Raw genomic sequence first — 13,533 nt, forward strand, 5'->3', positions numbered from 1 at the left:
AGATCTGAATTATTGTCAATGATTGTCGAAAACACTACGATGAAATCTGCATACTCCCTTTATCCACTAGCAAGTGTCAGCAACTTCAGCTCCTGCAAGTGCCGTCGGCTGTTCTGGCTAGGCTTCTCTAAATGTAGAGCTCGCCGGCGTATGCGACTGGCGCCTCGACACATAATTCTGCAGACAGACTTTTATCAATCTTGTCTCTCAACTCGCTTCCAATTTGGTCAAAATCAAGCTCTTCAAGCTTACTATGCACCATATTAAAAGATGACGCAGGCTGTTAAGTTAGCTTTAAATGCAATCCCGACTGCAGAATCATAGATGGTATATATGGATAATAACTATTGTCTTTGTGATTTGGTTGCGATTAGAGAAAAATTGTCGAAGTTATTAAAGAAATACTTTTGTATGAGCAAAAACGCCTACTTACTAGGGGTCTTAGTTGCTTTGGCTGACAATCTGGTATTTCACACATCAATATACCTGTTGAGCTACTAAGCTGTTACGCGCAAACTATTGTTTATAAATAAAACACGCGATTTCAAATTTATAGTTCATTGGTGTGGTACATATGTATGTACATGCATATATGTAACCACTTAATATTTTTTGGCTGTGACTTGACCAAGTACCAAGCTTCGCCACCGACACGATTTACAAGCGAGTAAGCAATTAGCCGATCGAAATGCAAGCGATCGCTAACAGTGTCAGAGAGCATGCAGTGCTCCCGGCAGAAGCAGTGCTGCTGGTAGACGCCGTCACAGCATTGCATTAACATTCGCTGTCTGCTGCTCCTGACATACCTCCGCCGTTGAAGCCTGTCTTTCAACATCATCCTTCAGGGGCAGTAGACATATCTAGTTTGTTTATGGCTCTTCGGCCACACGACGTCTTCAATTCAGCAACTCGACACTCGCCATCCTTGCCGGGGATAAACGCCATGACACGGGCCAATGAAGAGGAGGCAAAGATACTCCTCCCGCCATCTAGTCCAGAAGACCTGCTGGAGCTGAGTGACACGCTGCCAACCATCCAACCGATTGTAGTTCAGCGTAGTTTGGTCGGGCTCAAGAATCACGGTTGGAGGACCACCAAACAGTAGATGAAGAGTAGAAATGCGGGGAACGAGGAGGAATGAACTTCCACTTGATATTGTCCATCAGACACACACGATGAACTGACTCTTTGTGAGGATCGCTGAGTAGAAGTTTCTTAACGTCCTGAAGTTCATTTTTGGCCCCGACAAAGTTAGTCGCATTATCGGACCAAACCTGATTGGGCCTCCCACGACGTTTTTTTTTTATATTTTGAATCTTCTCTTACGAGATTAACAAAATGTGTTGAAATCTTAGAAATACTACAGTATTCTAACTGTTGCACTACTAAGCTTTTTTAGTAGCGTTATTTGCACGTCTATTGTTAATAAATAAAACACGCAAAGTTCAAATTAATTGTTTATTATATGGTACATATGTAAGTATATGTAACCACCACTTTAGACAATTTGGCTGTGACTTGAGTAGGTACAAGTTTCGCCACCGACACGATTACAAGCGTTTTTCAATTGAAGAGTCAAACAAGAGTAACAAACAATTAGCCGATCGAACTGCAAGCGATCTCTAACAGAGAGCATACAGCGCTGCCGGCAGATGCAGCGCTGCTGGCAGACGCTGTCACAGCATTGCATTAACATGCGCTGTCTGCTGCTCCCGACATACTCCCGCCGTTGAAAGCCTATCTTTCAACATCATCTTTCAGGGGCAGTGGACAGAGTTTGTTTATGGCTCTCCGGGTGCTGCCACACGTCGTCTTTAACTCGGCAACTCGACACTCGTCGTCCTTGCCAGGGATGAGCGCCATGACACGGGCTAGCGGCAAATTTTCGTCCTTCACCAAGACCAAGTCGTTGACTTGCAGACGACGATCAGGAGTGCGCCACTTCGATCTTTGCTGGAGAAGAGTCAGATACTCCTCCCGCCATCTAGCCCAAAAGACCTGCTGCAACTGAGTGACACGCTGCCAACCATCCTGCCGATTGTAGTCCAGCATAGTTAGGTCGGGCTCCAGAATCACGGTTGGAGGACCACCAAACAATAGATGAGCGGGAGTCAGCACATCCAAATCGTCAGGATTCTCTGAAACTGATAGCAATGAATGATTATTAAGAATTGCCGCTATTTGGCAAATCAACGTGCGAAGCTCACGATTGCTCAAACTGCGTTGGTCGTCGTTCTCACGCTGCAGCTCTGCGTTCTGCTTGGACAGCGTCGGGATCTCGGCCTGTCTCAGATCCAGCATACAGCGCAAACTCTCCATGTCGTTGGTCAGACGGCACAGCTCACCGCTGCTATCGTTGAGACGGTTGCTGTGGTTGCCATTGCTATTGCTGTGGTTGCTGGGACTGCAAAGCTGCGACGAAGTGCGCATCGCGCTGACCTCATCCTGAAACAACGCCAGACGATCGCGCAGATCACGCTCCTTCATCTCGGTGCTGGTGCGCAGCGCTTGCAGTTCCTTGCCCAGCTCCTTTATCCGCTCCTGCGCTTCCTGATCGCGAATGCGTGTCTGCAGCTGCAGCACTTGCTGCTCGGCGGCATTCAGCTGATCCTGCTTGTGACGCAAATGATGCTCCAACTCCTGCTGACGCTGCGTCCATTCCACATCGCTGTCGTGCAACTGCTGTTGCAGCTCTTCGTAACTGCGCTGCATCTGCTGCGGCACGGCATTTGTCTCGGCAAGCGGTGTCTGTGACTTCTCCTGACAGCTCAACTTGTCCATCTGCTTGGACATGCACTGTACACCATTGGCGACTCCCATCCGTTGGCATTGCTGCTGTTCGTCACTATCATCAGAAACCTTTTCCGCTGCCATCAATGCCGTCTGCTGTCTGCTGTCTCCACCACCAGCAACGATCCAACCAAGGCGGGTCTTCTGAAGGATAGGCAATCCATCTCCAAGGTCAATCTGTCCGTCACATAACAAGCCGTAGAATAGACTTGCACCAATCAGCAGGTCCACGCGCTGCGGACGATTGAAGGCTGGATCAGCTAACGGAATGTTAGATGGAATCGCCCAACCGTCGATGTCAATGTCAAAATTCGGATGGCTGTTAGTGATTGTAGACGTCACAACAGCTTGAAGATTGACAGAATAGTCGGAGATGCAAGAACGCATACAAACATTGACTGTGCATCCTTCAACAGAAACGTCTGTGTCCCCGAGGCCAGAAACCGTAGCATCTGATCGCGTCCGTTTTAATTGCAACTGTTGGGCTAAATGGGACGTCATCATGTGGATTTGCGAACCAGAATCCAACAGAGCACGACAATGAATGAACGACCCAGCACGACTCTTAAGCAAAACACCAAGAGTGCAGCATCAGAACGAAGACATTGAGCAGCAAGAGAGGTGGACGCTTGAGGCTGTAAAGCGGCAGACGCATCAGCTGACGAGGCTCGTTGCGATGTCTCAAAATGTAGCAAAGAATGATGCCGCCCACCACAGTTACGGCAAGCGCCAGATGTGCAGGATCGAGTTTGGTGTCCTTTCTTTAGACAGTTAAAGCAGAGAGCGAGCTTCTTCACTTCTTTCTGCCTCAAGAAGGGAGACAAATTTGCGAAGATGGGGCAGGAATATATGCCGTGACCAGGCGCGTCACAAAACACACAAACATTTGCTCTGCTGGAGCTAGCTTGGGCCACAAACGCCTTCCTGCTGCCGTTATGGCTAAAGTTCCTTCCCAACTGTGAGCCTGCTGAGTGAATGACCATAGCGTACTGTAGACTTTCCAGCTTCCGACATCTTTCGTCCAGAAACGTGAAAAACTCAGTATCAGTCGGCACTTTATCGGCGGCAGGATTGTCCAATGCCCTGCTATCCTCCCACGCCGCCTGGGTTTCCACATCCAGCTTTTGCAGCAGCACGTAAATAAGAATGCTATTTGCAATATCCTCTGGACGGCCCAGAGTCCTTAATGCCCCCATGTGAACATTTACCTTATCGCTAAACTCACGAAGTTTAGTGGCCACGGATGCTCCTGTCTCCACCTTCTTGGTACCCAAAAGATCCTTAATGTGCGACTGGAACACAAGTCGGTTGTTGTTAAACCGATTATCTAAGATGTCCAGAGCCACACGATAATTGAGCCTCGATATCTCCAACGATCTAACTGCATCCAACGCTGGACCAGTTAAACACGATAATAGATGCTGGAACTTCTCAACATCATCCAGTTCATTATCCTTGTCAATGACAGACTCGAACATTGACCAAAAACTCGCGTATTCCGTGTAGCCTCCACCGAACGTGGGAAGTTTGAGCTCGGGAAGACGACGTCTGTTAGCGCGGGCACTGAGGCCATTAGCCGAAGGATCGATTGTCTCATCACGCCGCAATGTGGACGACCGAATCAATTGGCGTTCACGACTGTCAAATTGCGCTCGAACACGCGATTTCACTTCAAGAAAACGCTCATCGAAATTGTCCCGCGTTTCACTACCGATCTCATTATAGTCGATCTCCTCTAGCGCATTCTGAGCTAAGTCAAATGAAGCTTGAGCACGTTCTAATAGCTCCAACCGTACTGCTAATTCAGATGAATTAAACGCAGCTAGCTTAACTTCAGAAAGTGACGCATCGAGTCTCACAAGGCTATCATAAAGCGATAAAACCTTCCGCTTGAAAAACCGCGCGCGATTTTCGACAGTAGTCGCTTGCTCGTTTATCGAGTTTTCCATTGTCAGCAGTTAACCGCACTTTGCTAACTGGCAATTGCTCACTTTGTATGTCAAATTTACTGTGCAGCGCAGCAAGAAAAACGCGTCAAACCGCGATTACAAACGCGCGCGGTTTGCTTAAGCACAGCAGCAGTTCAAAGCCAGAGAAAACGCGTCAAAATCGCGATCACAAACGCGCGCTAGTTGCTTAAGTAGCTCAAAGTGAAGCGCAGCACGGAAAACGCGTCAAACCGCGATCACAAACGCGCGCGAGTTGCTTACGCACAGCAGCAGTTCAAAGTTAATCAGTTTATTAGCTGATTTAAATCACACAACCCGAGAGCATAAGAGAGAGAGCAGCAAGATTAAAGGGCAATGCACGCAGCTGCGACAGCGGAGAGCGGAGAGGGTGCGCAAGCCACGGAGCAACGGCGAACATGCGCAAACAACGGAGAATGCAAGAATAGAAATGCTCCGCTTGTTAAATATATGTATATACATATGCACATATGTATATATATATTTCTTCGCACTCTCGAGCACTTTGCACTTTAAATGTTTCACTAATTGTTGTTATTATTTTTATTTATGTTTAGTTATTTTCAACAATTATTTATGCAAAATCAATTGCATTCACAACACTAAGCGAGAATATGTATCTCGCCGGGGCCTCCAAATGTTGCACTACTAAGCTTTTTTTAGTAGCGTTATTTGCACGTCTATTGTTAATAAATAAAACACGCAAAGTTCAAGTTCAATTGTTTATTATATGGTACATATGTAAGTATATGTAACCACCACTTTAGACAATTTGGCTGTGACTTGAGTAGGTACAAGTTTCGCCACCGACACGATTACAAGCGTTTTTCAATTGAAGAGTCAAACAAGAGTAACAAACAATTAGCCGATCGAACTGCAAGCGATCGCTAACAGAGAGCATACAGCGCTGCCGGCAGATGCAGCGCTGCTGGCAGACGCTGTCACAGCATTGCATTAACATGCGCTGTCTGCTGCTCCCGACACTAACAGTTTCTTAAACTGTATTTATGGTAGGCGGTCCTAGCAATTGTCGCTGGATGGGACGATCGTTACGACGAAGGCGGGAACGGCTGCATACTAATGTTAGTGCTCTAGCGAGGTGATTTGGATGGTTCGACAGCTTGATGTAGTAATTTTCCATGTGTTGTGCTATTTCATCTCGGATGGGAAGTATATTCAAGTCTCCTTGAATGTTTTCACTCCGAACGTACTGTGGTGATGACCGTCTTGGTCACCATGTGGGATGACTGTACCAACTTGTTTAAATCGGCACGTGTCCAGAATATTATTTAATTAAGACACGGACACGTCTGTGCCTTTTGGTTTTCACTTTGATAATGATTTATTGGAAAAAATCAAAGCATGATCTAGCCTAAGTACATAATTAGTAAAACACGCGGTGAAGCCGTCGATGCCGGCAACGAAGCTGCTGCATAGTTATGTATTAAATTTTATATTATGTATTCTAAGAATATGCGACAAAGCATATTGGCAACAGAGAGAGAGTCTTATGTGCATATACATATGCATGCACTCGAGTCGGAATGTAAAGCGACAAAGTATTGCAGTTAATTGTAACGAAAGCGTCGCTGATTAACTATTCATATTTTGGAACAGTGTTCCCTCGAGATGTGCGCATACTATGTAAAGCAACAAAGTGTTGCTGTTTAAATGTTTTTATTCGGTACAGTGTTCTCCCAATATATGCACATACTGCAGTACCACGGTGCCCCGGTGATAGTTCTCAGGATCTTTGCTTGAGCTCTCTGCACGATCTCTACGTTGCTGTTGCTGGCGTTCCCCCACAACTGAGAGCCATAAGTCCAGATTGGTTTCAAAACGGAGTTGTAGAGCAGGACCTTGTAATCCAGACTAAGGGGGGAGCGGGAGTTTATAAGCCAACTCTGTCTGTTTGCCTTCAGCCTTAGGTGAGGCGTGCGCCAGGTGAGCCGTCTGTCGAGATGCACGCCAAGATACGTTACTTCATCTGATTGGTAAAAGTTACGTGTTTACATTTTTGCTCATTTACTTTTATACGCCAGTCTGAGAGCCATTTCTCTACAGCGTCTAGATGGGCCGCAAGTTGCGCTGAAGCTTGTTGTGGAAATTTAGATCGGCTAAGGATCGCGGTGTCGTCGGCAAACGTAGACATAGTCAGTTGTCTACTCGTAGGGATATCAGAAGTGTAGAGTAGATATAAGGTCGGCCCGAGAACGCTGCCTTGAGGAACACCAGCTTCGATATAATGTTCAGCTGACATGACGGTATTGCATCTCACTAAAAAATATCCTGTTGTAAAGATATGACTTCAAGAGCTTATGCGTGCTATTAGGGAGCATTATTTTGATTTTGTGCATTAGGCCGTCAAGCCATACTCTGTCTAATGCTTGAGAGACGTCCAAAAATACCGCAGTGCAGTATTCTCGAATGCTGTTCGAATTTCTGATGTTATGCGGTTCACCTGTTCGATAGTTCCATGTTTTTCGCGAAAACCGAATTGATGTGCTGGGATACTATTGTGTCTTCTTAAGTATGATATGATACGGGTTTTTGGAGTTATTAGCTGCTCTTTTATAATTTTTATGACTTCACATACTCGAAATATATATATATAAATAAGTCCACTTCTGTTTGCAAACGTATATTAGGCAGGTTTGGTACTGGATTTGGCTGGAAAACATTTTGAAGGTGGGCAGCGAATGTGTCGGCACGGTCTTTGTCGCTTCGGGCCCAGCAACCTGCAGGGGTCCTTATTGGCATAACCGTTACTGTTGGTGAGCTCAGTGTTGAGTGAGCTTTCCAAAGTGGGAATTTTGAGCTGGTTGGAGATAGTTGCTCTATATAGCGCTTTTGGGATCTGTCTTCTTCTTGTCGTAGAGCCTGGGTGAGTCGACGCGAAGCTTCTTTTAACTGTTGTTTTGCAGATGGCGATCGAGATAATTGCCATTCGCGCCGGGAGCGACGCTTTGCCAGAACTAGCTGCTCTATTTCTGCATTCGTGTGCTTGGTGTTATGTGTTATATTTTGCCTACGTGGTGTTGCGATTCGAGCCGCTGAAGCCAAAACTGTCTCGAGATTGTTTACGGTTAGATTGTTGCTAGGTTTTATAATTGCTTGATACAGCTGTATTCCTTTCGGGGACACGAGGCGAGATCCCCAGTGCGTGTACTTAGCGTTATAGTCTCCTGCTACTATAAAGTAGTTGCCTAGCGAGTTGAAGTAGTCAATAAATTGGGCTTCGGATATCGGATATATATATTGTGACAATCCAACTGTATAATGATAGATGTGGCTTGCAGATAGCTAGTTGCAAACGCATTGTGGAAGTGGTGTTTAATGCGGTTTTTAATCAGTATTCCAGTGCCTCCATGGGCCTATCCATCAGGATGATTTGTACTATAGAACAAATACCCTCGGATTTGGAATTTGTATTTGTTGGTAAGGTGGGTTTGGTGGTGATTGGTCATTGCAAGCAGGGCTTACTACATTTTTTAGTGGTTGGGTCCTTTTGTGTTTTACATTCAGCAGATGTATACAGTCCTCCGCAAGCTGCGCATACAGAGCGGAGTGTGCAGTAAGATTTAGTGTGTTCGTATTCTTGGCAATTTGCGCACTGGACCGGGCCATTACGTTTGTGCAGCTCTTCGACTGTAATTCTGCGGTGCAGTAAGAACTGAAGTTTGTAGATGGGATGTACTACTTCGTTTTTCTTGAGGGCCTTGGAGTCAGGGACGACTCCACTTTGAAGAGAGGTTGCAGTTGTTTGTTTCTATTGCGGATATTTATAACGGTTTTTACGTTGAAATCTTTATCTTTTAGTGCCTGTTCTGCTTCAGTAGTGTTAACATCTGGTTCGATGCCTTTTATGACCACTTGTTGTCCTTTGCTACTTTTTAGCTGATAGGTTTAGGTTTAGGTAGGACCGACTGCACCTGTACGGGGCAAAGCATAGACCAGTGGAGGTCCGTAGCTGTACCGGTAGCTTAACAACGTCTCAGAAATCGCGCAGTATGGATGCCTTTTTGGCAAAATCCAGCAGCATCCTAGGAGGTAGCCGTGAAACGTCCCGAAGATCGTTGTGGCACGGCGAATTAAGATATTTCAACCGGAGTCGGGATAACGCTGGGCATCTATAGAGAAGATGCTCAAGTGTTTCCTTAACCCCGGGTTCGTTGCATTTCCTGCACTGATCACTGTTCGTGATGCCCAGCATTACAGCATGGACAGCTGACAGACAGTGACCAGTTAAAATGCCTAGCATTAGCCTGCAGTCCTTCATTGAAAGCTGCATGACGAATTTGGTTAAGTTATTGTTAGTAGAGGCACACATCAGCCTTGCAGTTTTGCACGAGTTGGCTTTTTAGCTGATAAGTATAGTAACTTTTTTTCTTGGCGTTTAGAAGCTCCGTCAATTTTCTGAAGTTTTCTTCGCTTTTCACTTGGACCTTTGTTTCATGAATGTCTCCTTTAGTCAAGGGGATTACATGCAAGCTATCTTTACCAATAAGATCGATTATTGTGTTCACAAGGTTGTTAGAATTTTTCTCTCGGATGTATAGCGGAGGCGGCTTCGCTTTCCTTTTGTCCGCATCCGTGACTGTAGAAGGCATTTCGTTGGAGATGTCAGCCAAAATTTCAAATCTATTTGCTGTATTAGGGTTCTGCACAGTTCCTTGATTGGAGGAAACCCGATTGATTTTTGCGACGTTACCCACTTTCGAACCCTGTGGACTTTGTTTTCTTTTAATGTTTACGTAGCGATGCATGCCAGTCTTTATGGTCGATCATTGCTTTTTATTTGGTGCGTTTGTCAGTGCAGCCAGTGCGCTGGCTGCAGTTGATAACTCAGCTGACACAGCAGGTAGAACGATCGACGGTATCGGGTATACAGACGAAACTGATGTTGTTGTTGTTGTCATTGCATTTACAGTTGCTACTGACGTCACTGTGCTAGTAACCGTGGCCAGACATGTGTGCAGTTGGGGCGAGGCAAAGCAAGGAAGGGAGGAAGCACATTTATCGCTTACATCGCTTTGCGTTGTCGGTAACGCAGACGGAGAGAGAGAGTGCGCCCTTTCGTTGAGAGTAGGCTTGAGTTCGTTTTTCGGTGTTGGGGTTAACGCTCGCAGTTGATCGGCAGAAGCTTTTGTTTTTGCTGATTCGTCTGCATATGTCGACACGAAAGTGAAGTATGCATTGCTAAGAGAGCGCCGACGCTCGTCTAGCTGACGTTGGTGCTCCGACTGAAGCTCGCTTTGGTTCGTCACCTTATTTACTTTATGTTGATTTTATATGTGTATTATTATTAGTTACAAAAGTGCACTAGTTTTAAACACAAAATAAAAGTAAGTTGCGACTTTTCATCGCACTAAGCGTCTTTTCGCCGTTTTTTTGATTGACATCGGATTTTTTTTTTTTTTTTTTTTATAATTGGTTGTCTTCCGGAGCACAAAGTGAAATAAATACACGTCTGCATTCGTTGACGTTGGAATTGCGAATGAATCCCACGAAGTGACACAAATCTTTTTTAGCGCTCCCAGAAAGGCAGCAGATGTTAAATCCTTCACTAACTCCAGATGAATCACCTTGCTAGCAAAGCAGATAAATACGCTGATCTAGCATTTAATTGGGGGTCTATTTCGAACTTCAGATTTATAGTAAAACGGCGCGCAGTAGTCCACTGTACTTATTACAAAGGCATGAGAATTTAGAACACGTATCTTCGGAAGGATGGCCTGAACGAATTTTTGCTAATAATGCTCAATATAATAAGATGACGGGCATCGTAGGGAAGAGTGGAATTGGCTAGCCGTCCGCCAACTTGCAAAAGTCTAAATTGGTCGATGAAAGGCAACAAAAAAAGCGATTGAACTCGATTTCTTGACGAAGCCTTTCGAGCGAATCTCCTTCACATCACTCCATAAATTTGACAACTGCACCATTGCAGTAGCAGCCATGTGCCTTTGTTGACAGTTACCACGTTGAGGCCTGGATGCTTTATGCGATTAACAAATTTAAACACAAACGCATATACACGCTGCATTGAGACAAATGCGTTAAGGTATGTTGACGGTAAGATCCTGAGTAGTTGCTACGCTATTTGCCACAAAAACGTTAAACTTGTATGGATCATCGAGAGTACCACCGATGAATCGCTCCAGCAAAAGAACTCACCATCAAGAAAACCCATTTCTGTAACTTCATGAAGCAGCTTGGCCAGTATATAAGCACCACATAATTCCAGCTTGAGAACCGATATAGTTTTGAGTGGTGCGACTCTGGACTTAGAGCACAACAGCTGACTCTGAGAAGGGCATTCGACACCACATATACGCACGCGCCGTAGGCCTCTTCACTGGCATCACAAAATCCATGAACTTCAACCCGGCACCCAGCAGCAAGGACAGCTCTCGGGAATAAAAGACTGGAAATGGAGTTAAAGCTGCTGCACATTTCTACCCAGGCTGTGTATCGGTGCAGAGGCAAACTCTCATCCCAAGTCAACTTATCCTTGCAGAGCTGCTGTAGGAATATTTTGGACTTTGTCATGATTGGTCCAAGATCCTAAAGGATCATAAAATCTTGCAATTGTGGTGATGAGTATTGCATCTTAAGAGCAGGATGCCGCTACAATAAGCTTGATTATAAGATTCCCCTAAAGAGTCAACATTAGGCTTCATTGGTAATCTTATGGAGTATTCCCCAGATGGTAGCCGAGTAACATTTTTACGAAAATGCTCTTCGCAATCCTGTTGTTCCTTACTAAGCCTTGTGGTCTCATACTCGCAGCTCTCGACTTCCTAAAAACAGCGAACAAACTCATATAGGTTGACATCTGCTTGAACGTTACTGTCATCAGAAACGCCGCCATCAATGCTGTGTGCATTGTACCGTCACCACCAGAGAACTGCAACGAGTATGATTAAGTATGAGCGAATACTCATCACCCAAATTACAATCAAATCAATTCAAACCATTAGTCGCGTTCGATTCAACTCAAGTACTTCCAGCGTCAGCTGAAGTTTTCGCTCGTCAATCACAATCAAGTACATGTATGGGCTGCTTCGGCTTGCATCAAACTCTTTGATGCGATTGTTGCTAACGATTCATCGGGTTGGACTGTTGCTAAGTCAGAATTCAAGGTATTTTTACTCGAGTATAATTGTTTTGATTTTAATCAATCTAATTTAAAAATATAATTTTAATTCATATAAATTCAATTATCTAATTTCATTTTCTTTTTAAAAATTGAATTTAAAACTATTATTAAACTGTATAAATTTCCAGAAATATATATACATATATATATATATATGTGTATATGCGAGCACAAATACACCAGCCATATGTGTACTCGACGAGTGTACGAGTACATGAACACAATTTAACCGAACATTTAAATCAATCATGTTTAAGTATGATTGAATTTCGGGCATTGGTTGCGTTCGTAAAAAATCATGCATGGGCCGATTACTCGTGTTTGAATCTTGTTCGTCGGCATAGAGTTGGAAACGAAAAGTTCAATACATATACCCGAAGGAAACGGAATAAATCAAACAGAGTACTGAATCAGTACTCGAGTATGAGCAAAAATGTCTTCCTCGTTGCGGTTCTCTGGTCACCATCACCAGCAACGATCCAACCAAGGCGGGTCTTCTGAAGAATGGACAATCCATCTCCAAGGCCAATTTGTTTTACACATAAGAAGCCCTAGAACAGGCTTGCACCAATCAGCGCTCCACGCGCTGCGGACGATTGAAGGCAAGACCAGCTAATTGAATGTTGAACGGAAACGTCCAACCGTCGATATCAATGGGAAAATTCGGCTGGCTGTTGGTGATTGTTGACGCCACAACAGCTTGAAGATTGACAGAATAGACGGTGATGCAAAAACGCATACAAATATTTACTGTGCATCCTTCTAAAGAAACGTCTTTATCCCCGAGGCCAGAAACCATAGCATCGGATCGTGTCCGCTTCAACTGTAGATGTTGGGCTAAACGGGACGTCATCATATGGGAACCAGAATCAAGCAGAGCACGACAAGGAACGAACGACCCAGCACGACTCATGAGCAAAACAACAACAGTACCGAAGAGCACAGCATATGAACGAAGTCATTGGGCAGCAAGATAGGTAGAAGCTTGAGGCTACAGAGCGGCAGACGAGTCAGCTGACGAAGCTCGTTGCGATGTCTCGAAATGCAACAATGAATGTCATTAAGTCATTATTCTTGTCAATGACAGACTCGAACAATGACCAAAAACTTGCGTATTCCGTGTAACCTCCACCGAACGTGGGAAGTTTGAGCTCGGGAAGACGACGTCTATTAGCACTAGCCCCGAGGCCATGTGACGAAGTATCTATGGTCTCTTCTTGCCGCAATGTAGATGACCTAATCAATTGATGCTCACGATTGTCAAAATGCGCTCTAATACGGGATTTCACTGCATTTCCCGCGTTTCACTCCCGATTTCATTATAATGGACCTCCTCTAGCGCATTCTAAGTCTAAGTCAAATGAAGTTTGAGCACGTTCCAATAGCTCTAAACGTACTGCTAATTTAGATGAATCAAACGCAGGTAACTTTTTATTTGGACGTTGACGTACTAACGGCAGCACCAACAAGTGGCCCAGCGATACCAAGCACTGGCTTGTTGACGCGCGGACAAAACAAAATTAATTTGTGAACAGCATGCATTAATCGAAAACCGCGAATAAATATTAAAAGACGCTGGACAGCTAATTAAATTAAATTAAAAATATGTTAGGATAT

The 13,533-nt window shown here is 44.7% G+C and overlaps 1 protein-coding gene across 1 annotated transcript; it reads right to left on the minus strand.

Annotated features, from left to right (window-relative positions):
- Positions 1-1,582: 1,582 nt before the first annotated feature.
- Positions 1,583-3,796, minus strand: LOC132794907 (coiled-coil domain-containing protein 136-like). Its single transcript, XM_060805201.1, has 2 exons — positions 2,208-3,796; positions 1,583-2,144 (listed from the first exon to the last, which is right to left on the minus strand). Exons 1-2 carry the CDS (start codon positions 3,292-3,294, stop codon positions 1,738-1,740), a joined length of 1,494 nt encoding a protein of 497 aa, XP_060661184.1. The 5' UTR covers positions 3,295-3,796; the 3' UTR covers positions 1,583-1,737.
- Positions 3,797-13,533: the final 9,737 nt, after the last annotated feature.

Source organism: Drosophila nasuta, chromosome 4, assembly GCF_023558535.2.
Source record: "Drosophila nasuta strain 15112-1781.00 chromosome 4, ASM2355853v1, whole genome shotgun sequence".
Taxonomy (NCBI): domain Eukaryota; kingdom Metazoa; phylum Arthropoda; class Insecta; order Diptera; family Drosophilidae; genus Drosophila; species Drosophila nasuta.

Excerpts from the sequence above, each read along its gene's own strand:
- LOC132794907 (XM_060805201.1), bottom strand. The coding sequence starts at position 3,294 with ATGATGACGTCCCATTTAGCCCAACAGTTGCAATTAAAACGGACGCGA. Across the intron at positions 2,145-2,207 it reads CCAACGCAGTTTGAGCAATC|TTTCAGAGAATCCTGACGAT; the intron begins GTGAGCTTCGCA and ends CATTGCTATCAG.